This window comes from Pituophis catenifer, unplaced genomic scaffold (assembly GCF_029215685.1).
Source record: "Pituophis catenifer annectens isolate HBS135680 unplaced genomic scaffold, rPitCat1.0.hap2 SCAF_2, whole genome shotgun sequence".
Taxonomy (NCBI): domain Eukaryota; kingdom Metazoa; phylum Chordata; class Lepidosauria; order Squamata; family Colubridae; genus Pituophis; species Pituophis catenifer.
In genome coordinates this window covers 148,496,501-148,519,490 of record NW_027256882.1, presented here as the reverse complement: position 1 = coordinate 148,519,490, position 22,990 = coordinate 148,496,501, and the positions used below count along the sequence as shown (strand labels likewise).

At 43.1% G+C, this 22,990-nt stretch overlaps 1 protein-coding gene across 1 annotated transcript; it reads right to left on the bottom strand.

Annotated features, from left to right (window-relative positions):
• Positions 1-3,400: 3,400 nt before the first annotated feature.
• MMP19 (matrix metallopeptidase 19) lies at positions 3,401-22,292 on the bottom strand. Its single transcript, XM_070934771.1, has 9 exons — positions 22,024-22,292; positions 19,224-19,312; positions 18,818-18,948; positions 11,805-12,020; positions 8,832-9,077; positions 6,910-7,035; positions 5,764-5,928; positions 5,171-5,298; positions 3,401-4,378 (listed from the first exon to the last, which is right to left on the bottom strand). Exons 1-9 carry the CDS (start codon positions 22,120-22,122, stop codon positions 4,151-4,153), a joined length of 1,428 nt encoding a protein of 475 aa, XP_070790872.1. The 5' UTR covers positions 22,123-22,292; the 3' UTR covers positions 3,401-4,150.
• Positions 22,293-22,990: the final 698 nt, after the last annotated feature.

The window sequence follows — 22,990 nt, the reverse complement described above, 5'->3', positions numbered from 1 at the left end:
GGTGAAATCTAATTTTTTTTATTACCGGTTCCGTGGGCGTGGCTTGGTGGGTATGGCAGGGGAAGGATACTGCAAAATCTCCATTCCCTCCCCATTCCAGGTGAAGGATACTTAAAAATCTCCATTCCCACCCCACTCTGGGACCAGCCAGAGGTGGCATTTGCCAGTTCTCCAAACTACTCAAAATGTCCGCTACCGGTTCTCCGAATTACTCAAAATGTCCACTACCGGTTCTCCAGAACGTGTCAGAACCTGCTGGATTTCACCCCTGATTCTCTCCCACTTGCCAGGTGTTCTGCTTATAATGCTGCAGGATCTGGTCAACAGCCAGCTCTTTACCCTTGCAAAAATGTTTGTCTCATCGTGTATTAAATTTGAAGCAGGCTTCAGGATTCCTTGCTATAATCCTCATGTCTGTTTGCAATGTGGAGCAGATACACATCTGTAATGTTTTTACATGCATGTCCCTAAGCTCAATGTTTCAGAAACTTTTGGAATGCACCAACGTAAGTGCAAAAAAGAAACATTATTTATATTATTTATAAAACTGTTAACATAAAATGTTTAATTTATAAAACTTATTAATAAAACTAGACTTTCTTCCAGACTAAGGCAACCAGTAATTTCAATGTCTATCTCAGGGGTATCAAACTCAAGGCCTGTGGGCTGGATCCGGCCAGCAGTGTGGTTAGATCTGGCCGTGGGGCCACCCTGGAAAGAGCAAAGGACCGGCCCGCAGTTCCTCTGTCAGCGAAAACGGAACTTGAGAGGGCTGTGTGCAGCCCTCCCAGGCTCCATTTTTGCTGGCAGAGTGCTAGCAAAACAAACTATTATAAAAAGTGGCATTTGATCACAAAGCAAGGAGGCATCGAGAAATGTTTCCCCTTTTGTATTTAAGCATCCAAGAAGGAACAGGAAAGGAGAAAGGGAAAGAAAAAGAAAAAGAAGGAAAGATGGGAAGAGAGCAAGGAAACAAAAGAAGGGAAGATGACAAGGAAGAAAAAGAATGAAGAGGGAAGGGAAAAAAAGGGAAAAGAAGGAAGGGAATGGAGGGAGGGAGGGAGGGAAGGAAGGAAGGAGATTATAATGAGAAGGAGGGAGGGTCAATGGATCCTCCCAGCCCCACCTGGGCCACCACAGGTGCCCCTGGCACAAGTGATGTCGAGCTGTCCACTCCCACCCTGTCCACGCCGACCCAGCCCCCCGAGGTCAAACACAACCCTGATGTGGCCCTCAATGAAATCGAGTTTGACACCCCTGATCTATGTGATGGAAATGTGATTGAGCCAATTGTAGTTAATGAAAATTATTAAATTATGGAGTTGGAAGGAATCACAAGGATCACATAACTCAGTTTGGTACAGTGGTTTAGGTGCTGGCTTAGAAACCAGGAGACTGTGAGTTTTAGTTCCAACTTAGGCATCAAAGCCGCCCGGGTGATTTTAGACCACTTACTCTTTCTCACAGTTTGGCCAACTTCAGGATTGACACCCAATACACTTCGCAGGGTGGTTGTTGTGGAGAGAATAGGAGGAGGAAGGAATCTTAGTGATGTTCTCCACCTTGAGAGAACATAATAAAGGCCAGATAAGAAGGTTTATCACCACCATCCCAAGCAACTGTTTACCTGTCTCCTGTTTACCAGGAGAAGTTAATTTACTATCAGGGCAGTGGATTATTGAATTAGGAGGCTGCTTCCTTTGTGGAAATGCAGATTAGGAGTCCTGAGTTAGATTTATTTCGCCTGCCATACCAACATTCTCATTTCAATTTTGGAATAATATGAAAAGTGAAGATTCAAACAAGCAGAAGCACATGGGCTTCTCTCAAAAAATCAGCCATTATGGCTTTCAGCCACATTGGGAGAACCAAATGGGACATTTTCTTTCCAACTGCTTTAATTCATGACAGGCTCAAGTTACTTTGGAATCGTGGGAACAACGTGCCTTTCCAATGAGCAAGGCCACCTCAGCCCTTGGGGAAAGGCACCAGATTGGAGATGACCTATTGCATGTGCTAGTATCTTCCTCTCCCAATATGGTGCCTTCTCAATTTCTTAGAAAGTAGGAATAGATCTGATGCATTCATTCAGCGCAGCTCCTTGACTGGAGTGCCTATCGAGTTTCTTTTAAGTCCAGCCAGCTGGCTGAGATGGCAGGAGAAAGGAAGCGGTAAATGAGACAGACACTTCTGGACTAGGGCCCTTCCACATAGTTTGTACCCTTCCTCTGAAGCTTGTGATTGCCTGCTCATTGTTCTTCAGGAGCTGAGCCAAATTACTTCTTGCTATAATGTAAGCATAACTACTGTGAAACCGCTTTCCACTTGAAAATTTGGAGCTTAGGGATGGGTCATGAAAGAATAATTGATCCACTGGGTTCTCTTGCCTCAGCATTCCTCCTAATCCCTGTGTTTTAGCTGGTGTAGCGGGTCCTCCAAGTGGAATGCTGGCTCGGCGGCTACACATCTTCCCCTCAATAGTTAATCAAAATTGCAAAGATAAACCAGAGGAGATTCTGTCAGTTTTCCCCATTGGCAGCATGACATGAAGGTGTCAAAGTACCAGACTATCTGGCTTCATTTCTTTTATTTCTCTTTATGTAGTATGCGTTGGTAGGAGGGAGTGGGCGGGATTGAAGTTTGTGGCTGTAGAATCTACAATGTTTTGACTGTTGTTCATTGTTCTCGGTGATGCAAAGCTGGCAGCAAAGGGAGGGGGGGTAGAAACAGTGGCATTGTGAGCAACATGGCACTAAAGGGGAATTCTGTACTGTGACTTTTTGCAAAATGAGATCAGAACTATATTACAGAAATTGCAAGCTGACCTTCGCTTCTTTCTGAGAAAACCGATAATGAATCCCACCTCCTTTCTGGCAGGGTTAGCGTTTTCTTCTGAATGGGTAACAGAAGACTATTGTGAGTGTTTTAAGGCAGATTGGCATTGACTGTTGCTCATGCTAGCCCAGCCAATTATTTTCAATGGATAATTTCAATCGTAGCGGATCATGAAAGTGGAATAATGGTCCACAACTATGTTCAGGCCTGTTTGTAGCCAAGCCTCTTTGAGATAAGCTGACTACATTTCCTCCCTCTTCGTCTGCAAAAAAGTAAAATGGAGAGGAAAGGATTGTTCATTGTTAAATTTCTGTAACTTTTTCCCCCCATTTCGAAATATGCGCCTGGGATCTTCTGCTTCCGATACTAAAATAACAGTTTTGAACCACAACCAGTGCAAAGGAGAAGAAGGGACGGCTTGTGCTGCTCTGCCTTAGGCAACCAAACATTTGGCCTAGTTGTACCCAGCTAAACAAAACCAGAAAGAAAAATAATTTCCTTGTCAGAAGAAAAAAGCATAAATACATATAGAACAATATTCTTTTTTTTTTATTGGAAACCCGGTACACTTTGTATAACTGGAAGCAACATTCTAGTCTTCAGTCATCCTGCTGGATATGTGAGATTAAATTATTACCATGGAATCTGCAGTTTGCCCTAACAGTGATGTTTGTGTGTTTGTATGTATGTGTGCATGCATTGCAAGAAATATACTCCTGTACCTCAGGATATTCCATACATTTTCCTTGTGATTTCAGCTTTAATATTTTGCTGTTCTTCTGACAGAGGTACAAGTAACAGTGAATCATCAATACTCTAAAACTCTGCAGCTCTATTTGACTAAACACAGCCATAGAACAAGGAATGATACTTCTAAAATGCCCTTAAAGTTCCCTTTAAAAAAAACAAAACACCTCTGATGTTGAATTATTATTCTACAGACTGACTTCTTAGCTATAGTCTCCAAGGTCTCCTGAATCCTGAAACTGGGCTAGTTCCTTCTGCAGCTATGTTGCCTCCGAGATCATCCAGATATTTTTTTAAAATCCAGCATTTTATTTATTTATTTATTTATTTTTTAAAAAAGGTAGATATGTCTGCAATGAAGAAGCTCAGCGGAAACAGAGTTTCCACAAAATCAGTGGTTTTCTTTGCTCCTCTACCCAAGTTGATCCCATTCAGAAGACTTGCTCTTGTGCATCACCTGTAGGTGTCGCTGTGGGGTCTCTTAAAAAAAACAACAGCACATCTCAATTGCTCAGAGAAGGGCCTGCCCTGTCTCTGAAAGTTGTAAGCCAGAGCTTCGCCCTAAACATCAGCAGTTCATCCAGCGCTCAGCTGTGCTTAGCGGGTAGCCTCTCTCTACCCGAAGCTGGTCATTGAGTCTCCAGTAGTTCTGTCCCTTGAAAAAATAGACCTTGCCGTTCTCCCAGGTTAGTGCAGCATCCAGATGCGAAGGAGCCCCGGTGAAGAGGGAGGAGATCTTTCTAGGGGTATTAGCAAAATGGCTCCCCAGTTCATCCCATTGCCAGTACTCCGTATCCTGTGAAAAGAGATTAAGAAGGAATTAACGCCCTTCCTATCACTGTAGCTCCTTAGTCTGAATGCCAAGAACTACCTATCCTAAGCACAACACATATTTTGGAGCCTGCGCAATAATGGAGCCTGCCCAATTTTCTTTGCTGTGGTCGTTAAGCAAACACTGCAGTTGTTAGACAAATATAGTGGTCATTAAGCAAACCATAGGTGCTGTTTTGCAGAAAACCTGGAAATAAGTGCTATTGTTTGGCAAGAACCATCACAAACACAGTCCCATGACCGCAGGCCACTGCAAACAGCCGTAAATGCAGCTATGTTACCAAGTTCCTGAACTTCAGTCACATGACTATGAGCCCAACTGTTGGAACTTCAAATCCAGATCACTAAGTGACCAGTTGTACATCAAAGACTACCTTTGTATCCCCTGTATTCAGAGAACTAGAGAATAAGGAGCATAAGTTGCAAGGATGAACTACAAAAACTATCTGAACCACAAAGAAAGAACCTTCAAAGAAAAAACAAGAAGTCCAGTTGCTTCCAGAAAAAAGCATCTTTGGGACAACCATGACCTGGATGCCTGGGAATCTCTACAAATTACTATCTTAACCACAATGAAGAAAACAGGTTTTTTTGACCAAAACAATGTCATATCCTAGCATATCCCAATAAATCAGGCTTATCTCTGTCTCATGTATCTCCGAACTTGTATTTTCCATTTTAGGAAGCTTTTTGATTGAAAATGACTTCTAGCTTAATGCTTCCCAGAAGTTTAAACCCTCATGGTTTGTATTTTTACCTTAAATAAGAATATCTTCTTATTTACTGGCCAATAGAGAGCAGCATCTATCTTGGCGGGGATACGAGTGAGAGGTTTAGGGTAACCGTAGTCCAGCTTGAATCCCCGATAACGCCATACTTTAGTGCCTGGTAACCAAGATGGAATGAATACAGATTAAAAACAGACAGTAAAATACAGTTTATAATCATTAATAGCAACTACAGAATCTATGGTCAAACCCCTGGTAGCAACTTTGTCTTCTAAAATTATTTACCCATTGTTGTGCCTATATAACAGCAAGGACAGCTTTATATCATTTCAGCAATGGCTGAGGGAAGCCACTAGTGTGAAAATGCCCGATCCTGGAGGCAATTACATTATTTTATAATTACTTTGGAAGCCTTGTGAAGAGAAAAAAAGGCATCATCAGAATGGAGGTAGAACTAAGTTTGGAAAAATATGTTTTTATTTATTATAAAATGAATGTGCTGCCCATCTTGCCAAGAGATGACTTTGAGCAGCTTACAGCAAAGATGTATCACTTTCTTTATAAAAAGGGATCAAGTTAGAGAATTTGAGGAAGGGGAGAGGGGTCATTTCAATGCACAGACCTTTGAAGAAGTAAGTGCGCCCCGTACGGGGAGAGTACACAGCGGCATCCAACCATCCAGGCAGTCCCTTCCACAATGCTGAGATCTTCAATGGAGGATTGGTACCGAAATCAGTCACCATCCACACATAATCACCATGGAAAGCATACGTCTTATCATGTGGTCCTAAATAGTAGGAGAGAAGAATTAAAAATCAATAATTGGACTCTAGTTGTTTTTTCTTATTTCTGAAAGGACACAGAACATTATTATTATCTCTTTTATTCATTAAACATGAAACTCAGTCAACTGAACATTTAAAAATGTGTCATAAATACAATTGACTGGTGCTAATGGTTGATACGGGTTGCTGCCAGCGTCTTAGGTATCAACCAAGTATTTTCTTAAAAGTATCTTCTTAAATTCCTCCTCCTCCTCCTCCTCCTCCTCCTCCTCCTCCTCCTCCTCCTCCTCCTCCTCCTCTTCCTCTTCCTCTTCCTCTTCTTCCTCTTCCTCTTCCTCTTCTTCTTCTTCTTCTTCTTCTTCTTCTTCTTCTTCTTCTTCTTCTTCTTCTTCTTCTTCTTCTTCTTCTTCTTCTTCTTCTTCTTCTTCTTCTTCCCCTTCTTCCCCTTCTTCCCCTTCTTCTTCCCCTTCTTCTTCCCCTTCTCTTCCTCTCTCCCCTCCTCCTCCTCCTCCTGCAAGAGTTAAAGCAGGAAGAGAGATCCAGAGATCCATGTGCCTCTTTAAGTGTTCATGGGTCTTCTTCAGGTCCTGGATTAAGATGGATGAATGGGTCACCTAAGTTGTAGACAGATGGCTTTAATCACTTGAACAACTGCTGTTTCATGGATGGTATCATTTGTACTCATGTTGTTGTTTTTCAATTCTGTGTCATCACTCAGAATGATTTAGGGTACGATGGCCACAACACACATTCAGGATTCCCTTTAATAATCCACAGCAATTATTTGTCTAACTAACCCATAAATCTCAACTCTGCTGGGCTTCTTCTATGCCTCCCCCTCAAGCATCTTAATGGGATGGCAGGCTTCCCAAGTTTTGTATTCTTTATCATTTTTTTCTGCTGCTGAGTTCAAACTTGGCTTTTTGGCAAGTGGTGGAAGAATAAGCTTGGCTCTAGAAACCAGGATGAGCAAGATGGCTTACCCAACATGATAGCATCCAAATCATCTCTGCAGGGGTCAGGGACTTTGCTAGGTTTCAGGGCAGCGGCAGGGGCTGTAGGGAGGGCAGGGGAGGTCTCGGGTGCAGTTGTTGACAGGGTCTTCTTACCTGATTAAAAAATTAATTTGAATTGTGAGTCAAGCCTAAAAGAACAGGGAAAATAATTGGGATGAAAAGAAAAAAAAAAAAGGGGGGGAGAAATTTGTCAATTTATTTGGCTAACTACTGATCTCTTGCTACAAGTAGTCTCAATTTACGAACATTCATTTAGCGACCGTTCAAAGTGATGACGGCACTGAAAAAAGTGACTTATGATCAGCCTTCGCACTTATCACCAGCACAGTGTCCTGTAGTCATAACTCAGATGCTTGGCAATTATTGCACATTTATGACTATCACAGTATCCCATGGTCATGTGACTGCTATTTGCGACCTTCCCAGCCTGCTTTCAACAAGCAAAGTCAATTGGGGGGGGGAGCCGGATTTGCTTAATAACTGTGATGCACTTAACGACGGCAGCAAAAAAGAAATAAAATCAGGTGTGACTCACTTAACAACCACCTCGCTTAGAGACAGAACCCAATTGTCATTGTAAGTTGAGGACTACTGTATTATATTGATTCCAGACTTGCTTTCTTAAAGTCAAAAGCTTATTCAGAAATACATCAGGAAGAAGTCCAGACCAATTTTGTCAACAGTCTTGGCTTCCTCTGCACATGATTTCAAAACCACTGGATCAGATCCCTTCATGACTGTCATTGTGGGAAACAGAACTCCTTGTTGCTAGGGGATGGACTAACCGGAGAAGACACGCCAACAGCCAAGAGGTCAAGTGGGAGGGTGAGAGGAAAAGGAAAGGGAAAAAAGACAGTATCAGAATTCAAGCACAATGGAAAATAAACAGGGAGTTTACCCTCCAGAAGGAGCCTTCCTTTTGGAAGACATAAAGTAAAAGTTCATTATTTGTCAAGGGAGCTCTCCCTCTTCCCTATATAGTCAGAACTTTTTGTTTTACATAAAACTGGCTTGGACATATTAGGTGTAACAGGAATAATAAGTCTACAGCTCATATGCTTCCCAGATTAAATTAACATGGGATTCAATGCAGTTATTTCAAATATTTCTATATGCTATTCTTTAAAAATTCATAGCGGTTAAAACTTAAAAGTGGACTCATAGTGAAATAATGCACTATCAAAAATTACACACACACTATATATATACTGTATGTGCACATATGTACATACATAGATACATACATACTGTGTTTCCCCGAAAATAAGACCCTGTCTTATATTTTTTTGAACCCCAAAATAAGCGCTTGGCCTTATTTTCAGGGAGGTCTTATTATTTTGGGGCACATGGAGCTCCTCTTGCCGTCTTACCTGATTTCCAGCTCTGCGTTTAACTATTTTTGGGGAGGGCTTATTTTCGGAGGGAGGCTTATTTTAGCGCATGCCCTCAAAAGCCCGATTGGGCTTATTATCAGGGGATGTCTTATTTTCAGGGAAACAGTACATACATACATACATACATACATACATTACACATATACATATTACACATACGTATACTACATATATACCCACTATGTCCATACCCATGACTTAATTATCCTGCTTTTGTTTCAACTCCAGCAAGCTTATCATAAGCCGACCCAGAGTCAAAAACCAGCCCAAATTGTCTGTTCCCAGAAGCTTCCCCAGAAGTTCCCAGAACTTTCATAGGAATTCCAGCTGCTGGGGCTACACAATCACAGACAAAGAAAGAGGGCAGAGCAGCTGAGCATGTTAAGAATGACCTTTGAGGGTCGGGCCAAAGGCCAGGATGACAGTTCTGTCCAATTGCATGCAATTGGGCAGACAGATTCCCAAGGGTGTGTGCTGGGCTGCTGAGTTCCTTACCGTAAAGGGCCTGGATGCCTTCAATGTCATCCTGATGCAGGCGAAAGAAGGACCGATAGCCATTGTAAGAAGGAGCCATGAGTGCGGTCGGGTACCGAGAATGACCCAGGCCAAGCGCATGGCCAATCTCGTGGGCTGCTATGATGCGGAGGTTAATCCCACGGGAAGTCCCTTCTGTCCAATACTCATCAGAATCAAAGTGAACTGTTCCTAATTCTGGGATATCTGCATGGGCCAATACGTGACCTGAGAGAGAGAAAGGATTGAGTGTTACTAATTTGCAATTTAGGCTTACACTTGTGAAATTTTGTTCTAAAGATGAGTGTCTTATCCTACCAATTCTTCTGCTCAACACAGAGCCCCATTTCCTCCTCCTCCTCCTCCTCCTCCTCCTCCTCCTCCTCCTCCTCCAGAAGCACCAGTCATCCTATGATGCCCTGCTGCTTGAAGCATGGATGCCACCAAATGTGGCAGGAGAGACATACACATATAATTCAGTGGTGAAATCCAAATTATTTTACTACTGGTTCTGTGGGCGTGGCTTGGTAGGCGTAGTGTGGCTTGGTGGGCGTGGCAGGGGAAGAATACTGCAAAATCCCCACTCCTGGGGGAAGGATATTGCAAAATCTCCATTCTCACCCCACTCTGGGGCCAACGAGGTGGTATTTGCCAGTTCTTCGAACTACTCAAAATTTCCGCTACCATTTCTCCAGAACCTGTCAGAACCTGCTGGATTTCACCCCTGATATAATTGTTTAACCATCATCTGATGCATTGCCTTCTAAATGGTTGAAGACTGAGATTAGTGTAAGCCTTATGATACAGATTTAATGTGAAAATAAGGACATTATAGTTGTTTAAAATTTTTATAGAGAAAACGGAAAAGGGCAGCTGTCTATTCTTTTTCATAAAAACACAGCATTTTTAAAAGACAGGTTAAAAACTACACAAACAGGTTGAGTAGTATTTTCAAGAAGAGTCTATAACTGCTCCAACTTCTTTGCTGATAACAGGGATGTCAAACTCAAGGCCTGTGGACCGCTTGCAAACCACGGGGTGCTTAAATCTGGAAATATCAAAGGACCGGCCCGTGGTGCCTCTGCCAGCCAAAAGGGTCACAGGGGGGGCTGCGTGTGGCCCCTCCGCAGCCCATTTTTGGCCTCCACAGCTTCCTGCAATACTCTGCAGGCCAAAAATGGGCCACCCAGGGGCCTCGCAGGGCCTCCGCGCAATCTGTTTTAGGCTGGGAGAGTGCTGCAGGAGGCCATGAAGGCCAAAAATGAGGCACAGGGAAGGCGCAGGATGCTGCAGAGTTCTGCAGGAGGCGTCCGTCCCGTTTTGGCCGGCAGGGTGCTGTAGGAGGCATCCAACCAGTCTCCCCCCTGCTCCCCGGCCCCCCCGCTGGCCCGCGGAGGAGTACTACAATGCTGATCTGGCCCTCAAAGAAATCCAGTTTGACATCCCTGGCTTATAGGATAAAAAATGATTCTATTATGAGTATTTCTCACTCTACACTATTGAAAAGGTTTCTTGTAATGTAACAACTAGACTAAGAGTTGTTCAACTTCACGTACAACCATGAATGTTATTAGGATCATCTTGAGGCTTTCACTGTCGCTCTTTTCTCTTTTGCCTCACAAAGTTGTCATAAGAACAAAATGGAGGTAAAGCATGTAAACTCCTGAGATTCTTTGGAACAAGTGTTATGAAAGAGATAAGCTTTTGGTCAAGGCAGCTTTTTTGTGATCTGGAGAAATTCAAATGGGGGCCTTGAAGTCTACCAAATCCAGTGCAGAGGGTCTTGTCAAAGTTCCCTCTGGGCAATTTATCAGATTGAGCAAGGTGCAAAAATACATCCTTCTCAAATTTACCACATTATGAGATGACCAGTCGATGAAATTTAGAGATTTTGGCCAAATCTCTCTGAAAGTGTCAGCCCTTCAGTTAGGTCATGTCAAGAAACAAACCATACAAAGATAACTGGAACATCACTTTTCTGTTGAAGGATATAGTTGCCAAAAATTTAAAACCTGCTAGGTTTTCTCTGTATATATACACCAAAAGAATCAAGGCAGGGTTATTTAGACATTTTTCTCATATTTCTCAATTTTCCAGGACTGAATTGGTGTTCTCCTCCCTTAAGGTTCTTCCATTCCTTTAACAACGTTATTATCATATTCATTTACAGGAGGGGACTTTAAAACCTCAATTTAAGTTATCTTGATTTAAAATCAATGCATCTTCATGAGTACTAAGGCTGGTACTAATTGTACATTCCATTTATAACGCATCTTGGAACTTAAGATGGTACAAACAGTTTGTTATCATTTTACTATATGATTTCCCCTTTTGTTCTGTGAGATAAACATTTGCAAATACACCCAGTGAGTTCCATAGTTGAGGGGTATTCAAATCCAAGTATTCCCAGTCCTAGTTCCAATCATACTTGCTTACAATACCCTAAGAGGTAAAGGTAAAGGTTCCCCTCGCACATATGTGCTAGTTGTTCCCGACTCTAGGGGCTGGTGCTCATCTCCGTTTCAAAGCCGAAGAGCCAGTGCTGTCAGAAGACGTCTTCGTGGTCATGTGGCCAGCATGACTAAATGCCAAAGGCACATGGAACGCTGTTACCTTCCCACCAAAGGAAGGTAACATTTTCTACTTGCATTTTTTACGTGCTTTGAAACTGCTAGGTTGGCAGAAGCTGGGACAAGTAACGGGAGCTCACCCAATTACATGGCACTAGGGATTCAAACCGCTGAACTGCCACCTTTCGATTGACAAGCTCAGCGTCTTAGCCACTGAGCCACCACGTCTCTCATACAATACCCTAGTTCTATCAATAAAGCAAAATCAGGCTTGTGGTCTATCATATCCTTGCCAGCTGCTTTACCCCGTTTCTGCTAACATTGTTCTCATTCAAACTCCAGCGAACTCCCCCTACCCCTTCCCCAGCCCTGCTTGGGTCCATACCGGGTCCATCGAAGGGCCGTGAGCAGATCCAAGGAGAAATACCATGGAAGGAGAGGCGGATGTCCGCACGGCCAGTCCGCACCTCCTGGAAAGTGAGCTGGGTCACATCACTCCAGTACTTGAATGCTGTCTGGATAGCAGTGCGTGTGGCAGGGATCCCCAAATCTTTGCTGTAACTGTAGATCCTGTAAGTTAGATGCTTCTTGTGCCAACGACCTGTAGAAGGAGGCACAGAACTAGAGGAATCAATGATTGAGCACTGGCTCCCCTACAGAAATAAGGCAGGATGAAGGTTGGGAGAATCCCAGCCTTTGTGTGAATCCTAAAAACAAACACAAGAAGGGGAAATCACTACTTTTAAAGTTTGTGTAACAGCACTCTCTCCCTCTCCCTCTCCCTCTCCCTCTCCCTCTCCCTCTCCCTCTCCCTCTCCCTCTCTCTCTCTCTCTCTCCTTCCCTCCCTCCCTCTCCGTCTCCCTCTCTTCTCTCCCTCTCTCTCTCCTTCCCTCCCTCCCTCCCTCTCCCTCTCCTTCTCTCCCTCTTTTTTTGAGAACTTAAACCTAAATGGAAATCCTGAAACAGAAAATCTAGAATCCAGTATACTGCCAAGAGTCACAGATAGCTTAAACTCTACAATATTTTATCATAGTCCTATGTTTTCTGGAATTATCTTTAATTAAGCCTCCAGTGCTATGCACTTTTATTCTGGAATACAGGTAGTTCTTCACTTAACAACCAGAATTGGGACCAGAATTTCCATGGTTAAACAAGGCAGTTAAGTGACTTGTGCCTGATTGTATGACTTCTTTTGCCACAGTTGTTAAGCAAATCACTGCAAATCTTAAGTGACTCACATGGACGTTAAGCAAATCCAGCTTCCCCCATTGACTTTATTTGTCTGAAGTCATCTGGAAAGAAATGGGACACTGCAACCATCATAAATATATGCCATGCGTGGCAGGTTGCCAATCATCTGAATTTTGATAATGTAACTGTGGGGATGCTACAGTGGTTGTAACAGCGATGGCTGGTTGTAAGTCATTTTTTTCTGTGATAACTTTGAACAGATGCTAAAGTTTATCTGATTCGTTTAGCAGCTAAACGAATAATTGTAAGTCAAGGACTACCAGTACAAGAACCAATTTTACTGAACCTTGCTGTCAAAGACCAGCAAATTTATTATCACATAAGCTTTTATGGATTTCAGTCTATTTCATCAAGATAGCTGAAATATAATTCCGAGAAGAAGTTTAAAAAATGTACATAGCTGTATAGGAGGGGAAGGAGAGATAAGAGACAGAGATACAAAATTCCTTCAGACAACATGTAAGGAGTCTTCCTTTGGCCTTTTATACCGTAGAAATAACCAAGTGTTTTGAGTGTATTTTTTAAAAAAACTGTATGCCATACATCTGAGATACTCAAAAACCTATCTGATTATAAAGGTGTTAGTCTTTAGGGCAGGGGTATGTAACCTTGGCAACTTCAAGGCCAACTTCAACTGATGCTGGCTGGGGAATTCTGGGAGTTGAAGTCCACCAGTCTTAAAATCGCCAAGGTTGGACATCACTGCTTAAGTCCCAAAGGTGCTTTTTCAAGAGGCAACTGGTCTTTCTGGGTTTTCTTTGAAGACGTTTCGCTTCCCATCCAAGAAGCTTCTTGGATGAAAAGTGAAATTTCTTCAAGAAAAAACCAGAAAGTCCAGTTGCCTCTTGAAAAAGCACCTTTGGGACAGCCATGACTTGCATGATTGAGAATCTCCATAGACATCCCTGCTTTAGGGTATCACTTTGTTATCCTGGCTGCAAAAGACCAACATGGTCGTAGGAACTGATACTCATGTTTTCCCGAAAATAAGACCAGATTGTATTTTTTGGGGACCCCAAAATAAGCACTAGGGCTTATTTTCAGGGGGTGTCTTATTTTTTCCCCCATGTACGGAAGGCCCACTTCTTCTGCTTGCTCGCGGCTGCAACAGAGCAGTAGACAGAGCGACGTGCCTGTCCTTGCAGCCACAAGGCGGGGCTGAAGTTGCCCCACATGCCCCACACCAACTTACCTCAGAGCCTCCTCAGCCAGACCATCCATGCCCCAACACCTGCCTTACCTTACGGCCATGGTACACCACTCAGCCTCATGCTCTGTTGCGGCCGCGAGCAAGCAGAAGTGGCGGCCATGTGGGCTCCTGCTGCACATAGCTGCAGGTGCTGCCTCCATGAGGCAAGTGTCGGGGTGTGAATGCCCTGGCTGTGGGAGCCCTGAGGTAACTGGTGCGGGGCGCATGGGGTAGCCACAGCAACACGAGCAACCAGATAGAATGGGTGGGCAGCTGGCAGCTTAGGCTCTTAAGTAGGACTTATTTTAGGGGTAGGCCTTATATTAGATGCATACATAAAATCATGCTAGGTGTTATTTTTGGGATAGGTCTTATTTTTGGGGAAACGTGGTACTTGGAAATATACCCTATACCTGTGATGGCGAACCTATGGCACAGGTGGCATGCGTAGCCATATCAGTGGGCACACCAGCTCAGCTCTGGCGCGCATGCGCGTGCCAGCCAGCTGATTTTCAGGCCTTCTGGGCCCACCAGAAGTAGGGAAACAGGCTCTGGAGGCTGGGGACAGCAAAAACCGTCACTTCCTGTCCCACTGGGAGTTGGGAAATGGGCCGTTTCAGTCCTCCGGAGGGCCTCTAAGGGAGTGGGAAAGACTGTTCTCGCCCTTCCCAGATGCATAGAGAGGATCTGGAGCCAGGTGAGAAAGAAAAACGGGCCTATCGGGCCATGGCGTGCCAGGAGCGGTGGGGGGAGGTTGCATGTGCATGCACAGGGCAGGGCGCATAGAATTATGAGTGTGGGCACGCACACTTGTGAATCTCCCCCCCCCTTCCTGGCACGCGATGTCAAAAAGGTTAGCCATCACTGCCCTATACTAAATAAATTTATTGGACTTATTTTTTCAGTCAGCATGAGTAAAACTGGATTTCCAGGCCATTACAACCACAACCATTACAAGCTGGCCCTAATTTCTACTTTAGGTCAGAGCTACATGCCCATTCCTTTCATACTAAGCATGGGTGGAGTGAGTAGACTAATTCATTAATCTTGGCTTTGTGCATCTCTTTGCTCAAACATATCTGCTCAAAGTAGATTCAAAGATACTTCCAGGCAAATCCAAAATCAGCCTTTTGAGACAGGCCTAGTTAAAGACCAGACACCGCAGGAATGCCAGAAAAGCAACTTCATTTTTGTTTGATACACTAACAAAAATCTTGAAAGTCTGCTCAAACTCTTCACTGCTCTTTTTTAAGGACAAAAGAAACTCAAGGTAGATTTTTCTGAATCTCTTTCTCACCTTTCTACTATCTCGGGGCAGAGCAACTGTTTTTCTTCCCCTTCTTAAATTCTTCTTCATCTGGGGATCTTTAAAAAGGAAGACATCCAAATTCTGGAGAGTTTCTCCATGGTCAATTATCTTTCACTGCAATGTGCAACTGCTTTATATTTGCATGGTGAGTTAATAGTTTTGCCTGGCTATGATGGAGACTATCGAAAAACGCCTTGGCTATAAGCTAATTAGGGAAGTGGAAAAGACTTCATGGAAAAAGATAGGGGAAATATTTTTTTCTCCATATTAGAGCCAGAAAATTACCTAGACTTGTCCATGAAGTCTCTGCAAACTCAGCATGACACACTTTTGATCACTGGCACTGATGATGTCACCTATTCTGGTTAAGGAAACTTGTGCAAGAAACCAACTAAGCTCAGAGAGTTCCAAAGACCCCTCATTTCATCCCTGAGCTACAAATGTTCTCCTTTATTGTTTTTTATCAGTTTACATGGAGGAAATTTACAGCAAGTAAAAGTCTTACAATTGAAATGATTGCCTGCTAGTTCTCAACTTACAACCATAATTGAGCCCAAATTTCTGTTGCTACTGTTGAGTTAAGTGGTAAAGAGTTAAGAGTTTTGTCCCATTTTACCACCTTTCTTGTCACCGTTGTTAAGTGAATCACTGCAGTTGTTAAGTTAGTAACATGGTTGTTAAGTGAACCTGGCTTCCCCATTGACTTTACTTGTTAGAAGGTCACAAAAGGTGATCACCTGACCCCGGGACACTGCAACCGTCATAAATATGAACCAATTCATATTGAGGAGCCTTGGTGGTGCAGCAGACTAAAGTGCTGTTAAAGTAGCACTTAGCTGCCAGCTGCCTGCAATTACTGCGAGTTTAAATCTCACCAGGCTCAAGGTTGACTCAGCCTTCCATCCTTCCGAGGTAGGTAAAATGAGGACCCGGATTGTGGGGGCAATAAACTGACTTTGTATAAAAAAGAACACCGCTTGGGGGGGGCCCAAGCAGGTATATACAAAAGTATGACGGCTATTGCTTAACGCATTGTAAGCCACCCTGAGTCTCCGGAGAAGGGCGACATATAAATCAAACCAATAAATAATTGCTAAGTAGACAATTGATTTTTTTTTTTACTTTGGTCTCAGTATTCCATCTCTAAAATGAAAATAAATCTTTAAAAACTGCAAAATGTCTTTCCTAATCTGATCTTTTCTAACTCAGCTCTAATATTTTTAAGAAAATGGGGAGAAAATATACTTGCAGGAATAGGAATATTCTTTATTGGCCAAGTGTGGTTCGACACACAAAGAATTTGTCTCCGGTGCATAAGCTTTTAGTGTACATTAAAAAGAACCCAAAATGGTAAGTAATAGATCATAAATCATAAGGTACAATCCTAAATCACAAGATACAAACAACATGTGATAAATCATAAGATACCAATAGGAGAAGACAGTATGAAAGATGAGAAAAATGAGTAGATGTAGCTGCCATCATAACTGAGAAGGGAAGGCATCATCATGAAAAATGCTTTAATCCATCAATTACAGATTTTACTAGTTTTACTGGGTGCCTTTGATAATCCTCTTAGAGACTTTCCAGCTCTTTGCTGATGATTATAATATTTAGAGAACATACAGAAGTGTCACAAGCCTCTTAATTCTTATTTTCTCCAAACTGAAAAGAACTTTTACATCCACCAGAATCCTTTGGCAAGTGATGGCTTGGGAAAGAGGCCAAGTCTTATCTCCCTTGCCTTAAGTAAGATAAGAAATAGTAGTAGTCTCCCACTTTATCAGCCCCAAGAAGACTTACCAATGAGATAAATCCTTCTTTGAACTGAACTGAAAAATTGAATCAAGTCTTGTCAAGAAATAAAAAAGGGGGGCCATTGATTTCATTCCCTAGCAAACCACATAGATTCCTACCTTACTCATATAATACTGGTTTGTCCCTGCAAAGCGTGGATATACAGGTAGCCCTCGGCTTGCAACCACAATCGGGGCCAGGATTTTTGTTGTTGAGCAGGACAGTTGTTAAATGAGTTGTGCATGTTTTGCAACCTTTTCTGCCACGGTTGTTAAGTGAATCACTACAATTGTGAAGTAAATCAGGTGTTCATTAAGTGAATCTGGCTTCTCCCACTGACTTTGCTTGCCCAAAGCTGAGAAGGCAGCAAATGGGGTCACGTGAACCCACGATCCTGCGACTTTTGTAAATATTTGCCAGTTTCCAAGCACCCAAACTTTGATTACGTGACTGTGTGGATGATGCAATGGTTGTAAGCACGAGAAGTGGTTTGTAAGTTATTTTTTTCAATACCATTTTAACTTCGAACGGTCACTAAACAAATGTTTGTGAGGACTCCCTGCCATATTAGGTACACCTCCTTCATAGGTGTTTTGAGGGCAAGATTGTACAGGTAGTTCTCGTCTTAACAACAGTTCATTTAGTGACTGTTCAAAGTTACAACGGCACCAAAAAAGCAACTTATGACTGCTTTTGATAATTATGACTTTTGCAGCACCTCCATTGTCACGTGATCAAAATTCAGATGCTTGGCAATTGTTTCACACTTACGACCTTTGCAGTGTCCTGGGGTCATGTGACCCCTTTTGCCACCTTTGCCACAAGCAAAGTCAATGGGGAAGCCAGGTTCACTTAACAACGGTGGCAAGAAAGGTTGCAAAATGGGGCAAAACTCACTTAACAAATTTTTCACTTAGGAATATAAATGTTGGGCTCAATTGGGGCCATAAGTCAAGGACTACCTGTATACAGTATAGAAAGCCATGCTCCATTAAAAGCCCCGATAACAAAAACTTGCAGTGGAGAACAGAACCTTGATTCCAACACACTTTTCTATCCTTCCTTTATGGAGTTTTAACAATCTCCCAATTAACCACCCAGTATTCTATGTTCACTGAGCATGCTCAGACTACACTGCTCTATCTTTCAGGATTTGTCTGTGTATTACAATTTATATGCCACTCAGTCCAACAAGGCTCAAAGCAGCTGGCAAAAGAAAACACCAATACCCTTGAGTAATGTTCTTAAGCCAAATAGAAATAAAGCAACAGTGCCCTGAGGAATACACATACATACACACAAACACACAATCCCCAGCAGGAGTGCCGCTTGTCACCAATCTACTCTGAGATTCTTTGGAAGGACCACGTTTTAATGATTTTCTGAAAAACCAGCGGAATGGGAGCCAATCTAATCTGGGGAGGCACGTCCTTCAAAGAAAAGGGACAGCAACAAAGGAAGATGTTCCCTCACTTGAGGGTATCTGGCTCAGGTTCCCCCCCCCCTACTTTGGCAGACCTTGTAACTCCCTTTTGATAGTTCCCTTTTGTGATAGGTGATAGTTCCCTTTTGTGTGTGAATGTGCCATTCGGGCTACATAAGAGCATCTGAAAAAAAGGTGTGATTTCTCTATTATGCAAATCCCAACATCAGAGAGGCTTTCGATTCGAACACAGGGCCCTGCAGCAGAATTCCCAAGGATGAGATCTGCATCTCAGGGCAACTGAAGTCCCTTTCTTGCACCCTTTAATAAGCCTTCACCCTTTCCCCACACCCAGGCCTTCTGCAGGAACTAGATCTGCCCAAATGCCAGCCACCAGGCCTCCAGGAAGCAAGTTGAGGTATGCTCACCCAAGAGGCGATATTTGAGGGTCCTTTCATTGAAGGGGTCATCCACACCACAGCGAGGCTGCCTCATCTGGGAGAGGGTTGCCATATCCACCTGCCCAGTTGTTGGCAGTCCTGAAGCAAGCTGAAAAGCTCTGTTGAATCAGAAACAGGAGGGAGGAAAGAATACACACAGTGATTGGCATTGTCCAACACATGGACTCTGGTTTACTTAAAAAACCAAGTTCCCCAGGTTGCAGGACACTCAACTCATGCCCCCCCCTCCTAGTAGCCTAAAATGTGCTGGGCTTCTCCGTGGTTCCCTTGTGCTCCCCACCCAAGTGAGACTGCTGACAGGACAACCCAAAGTTTTTAGTGTGTTTTCCTGAAATATATTTCTGATTTAATATCCCTCAGCTCTTTATTTTACCTCAAAGCAACCTCGATCTCCTCTTCTGTGAACTTATGTGAGAATCGTTCTAGCGGCTGCTGTAAGTATCCAAATTGCAGCAGGAAATCCTGAAACAGGGAAATAAAATTTAAAGGTAAGCTCACCCCCAACATTACTGGAACACAGACAGTCCTAGTAAACTGGGTGTAGAAATACAGAGCCAAAGGTGCTTTTTCAAAAGGCAACTGGACTTTATTTTGTTTTTCCCTGAAGACGTTTCTCTTTTTATCCTAGAAACGTCTTCGGTTCTTCAATCAATCAGAACAGAAGAAGCTTCTTGGATGAGAAGTGAAACGTCTTCAAGCAGGGGTGGATTCTAACCGGCTTTACTACCGGTTCTCTTTGTGTGCGTGCTTTGCGTGCGATCGCCGCGCATGCTCGGTTCGCTCGCTGGCACACCAAACTTGCGCTTCGCACAAGCGCGTTGCGAATCTGCCCAGCTGAGGTGCGGCAATCTGCTCTGCCGCACCTCTCAGCTGGGCGAAAAAAGAAGAAATATAAGGTCAGAATAACACAGGGGCGGGTGGGAGGGCCCAGCTCCCGAAAACAGAGAACCGGTTCGGTGATGTCATATCGTCACTGCTACCGGCCCTCACGAACCGGGCCGAACCGGGAGGAACCCACCACTGTCTTCAAGGAAAAACAAAAGAAAGTCTAGTTGCATTTTGAAAAAAGCACCCTTGGGATAACCATGACCTGGATGACTGAGAATCTCCATAGACAAATACAGAGCCAGTTTGGTGAAGTGGCAAAGGTGCTGACCTAGAAACCAGGACACTATGAGTTCTAGTCCCACTTTAGGCATGACAGCCAGCTGGGTGACTTTGGGCCAGTCATTCTCTCTCAGCCTAACCCACCTCACAGGATTGTTGTGGGGAGCATAGGAGGAGGAAGGAGTAATATGTATGTTCTTTACCTTGAGTTACTGATAAAGTAATAAAGGTGGGATAAAATTCTAATAAATAAAGGTGACCTTGATGAAGATAGGCAGGAGCCATTACTGAGGCAAAAGGGGCTGAAACATTTTTAAAGGCCAGAACAAGAAGATAAGAGTTAGAAATAGCTCAAGTGTACGCCTCCCTAGTCCTTTATAAAGACAATAAAATATAAAGAGGAGGAGGAAGCTGGACACAATCAGACTTGTGAGAGTGTGCCGTTATAACCAATCTCAACTTCTTTTGGAGTGATTTTTGGATCCGATCCACCTAAACGGGTTGACATTGAGTAACCTCCGTGAGATCCTGTGGTAATTTCTCTCTGTGCTAATCAATGCTAGATTTTGCAGGCCACAGACCTTCCTTTTTCTGAACCTATTTGGATCCCCCTGCTGTCTTTAAGTGAATGGAGATAGCAAAATAGCACAAATGCTAGGAGTTTCTCATGCAGATGCACATTTTAGAGGATCCTCAATAGCCACTTTGTTCTTCCAAAGCATTATGTCTCTTTCACAGATACATTCACACTGGTGTAACTGTTGCTACATTTTGTGGCATGCACACATTATTATAAATAGCACACTGCTGTTTCCTTGATCCGTCCATGATCGGACCAGATTCTTTTGCTGTGAGCCAAAATTGCAGCCTTGGTTGTACAGTACCGCAAAACTCCTCAATCTGCCATTTCAGCTCATTACAAGTGAGTCAGCCATTCATTTTGCTACAAGAACAAAGTCCGTGATAAATTGAGTCAACATGGATTAAACCAGGCAGATGAAACCTGAGATTTATTAAAAGCCAGGAAGATAGATGCAAGTCTGAGACGGAAGTGAAGATAGATACAACTAAAATAAAAATAAAGACTGGCTGAATTCACCCATTATTGTAAGCCAAAACAAATGAACCAGTAATGGTTTATTACAATATGTGAACCTTATCAATGCAATCTTTATCCACCCAGTTTAATATATTAATTTTTGTCCTTGGATCAAGGCCTAGGCAATGATTAGATAGATAGATAGATAGATAGATAGATAGATAGATAGATAGATAGATAGATAGATAGATAGAAAGGTAGGTAGGTAGGTAGGTAGATAGATAGATAGATAGATAGATAGATAGATAGATAGATAGATAGATAGATAGATAGACAGACAGACAGACAGACAGACAGATAGATAGACAGACAGATAGATAGATATAAACATAGATAGATATAAAGATAGATAAGAAGATAGACAGAGAGAGAGACAGACAGACAGATATAATAGACAGAGAAAGAAAGAAAGAGAGAGAGAGAGAGAGAGAGAGAGAGAGAGAGAGAGAGAGAGAGAGAGAGAGAGAGAAACAGACAGATACCCTTGAAAAGCCTTTTCCCAATCTTTCCTGCAGGACCAGAAAGAAACATTTCTGACCAGCCATGTTGGCAGAACATTTAAGTATGGCTAACTCAATCACATCTTGTTCACTTAATCTTGTTTTCTAGTTAACACAAAGCATGCTGACTTATTCATAACAACACAAGCAGGCTTTGTACATACACCCCTACTAGAGTTAGACTTAGCTTTTTTGCCAGAAAAAGTTCTACTCCCCGTGTTTTGTAAACATAGTTTTAAAAAGCTCTGGAATAAAAGCATCTCAATTTGGAAAAAGGATGAATAGGCGATTGAAGTCCGAGGAGAGGATGAAAAGCCTGGGGAGATACAGGTTAGGTAAGGTCAGCCCAGGTTAGGCCAGAGAGTGAGCCCTTCCCACCCTTCTTGTCTCCTCCTGACAAGGAGACTCCTCGTACAGAGGCTTTTGCTCTTCCGTCAAAGGGGGAGGGGGCTCTGGGCTCAACCTACCAGGGCTTCTTCCTCTTCCATGTTGTTGAGAGCAGCCCCCTTGGCCGAGAGGACCCAGGCGAAGAGCTGGAAGAGCAGAGTCAGCCACGGGAGCTTCATGTCTGGTTTCCTCACACGCCAAGCCAGAGGCAGATCTTCAGCACTGCTCCCCAAGAAGGTCCACAGAGCACTTCAATAACTTCTTCCCGCTCTGGATTTCAGGCCAAGCAAATCAGAACCTCGTTCTCCACCGTCTCTCTTCCTCTACAGCCCAAGTTTTGCTCTGCCCTCCTTGATCCCTCAATCCATGGTATCTTCCCTCCCCTTTCCAAAGTTTATAAATCGGCCAAACAGTGGAGTGAGTCACTTCCAACAGAAACATGTTGCAACCACAATAACCCCCCTTTTTGTGGCAGAATATTAACTCTTTGAAGAATAAACTTTCTCTTAAAGTGACAGCTCCTTGTATGGGGACCTTCTTCAAACTGGTCAGCCTGATGACCTTTGGGTTCCATGATCTGTACAACAGTGTGTGGTTCAGATGCCTGAATGAGGCCCAGGTTGTTTTCACTGACAACGCTTAGTAGCTAGAATAAAAGAAAATATCTGGAAAAAAATTGCTTTAATTACACAGCTTGTTTTAATCAAATCCAGAGATTCTGTTCAGTTGGAGAAATATAGCAATACGAGAAACAAAGCCCACGCAAAAGCCTGCCTAGGCATAGAAGGCCAATTCAAGCTTTTCCTTGATTCTTGCTTCCTTCCTCTTGTTATGAATCCCGCCCTAAACGAAGAGCAAAGCTAATCAACTTTCAGCTTTATTCTCACCTGGAAAATGTGCATGTTCTCATCGTGCTAAGAAATATTAGCTTGCGTCAAATATCAAGAGTTGCCCAAGTCATAAGTAGCATTTAATGCAGGGATAGGCAATCTTCTGGCAGTCCAGGTGGCATTTGACACTTTGAAAGAGGAACGCTGAAGGCTGAAT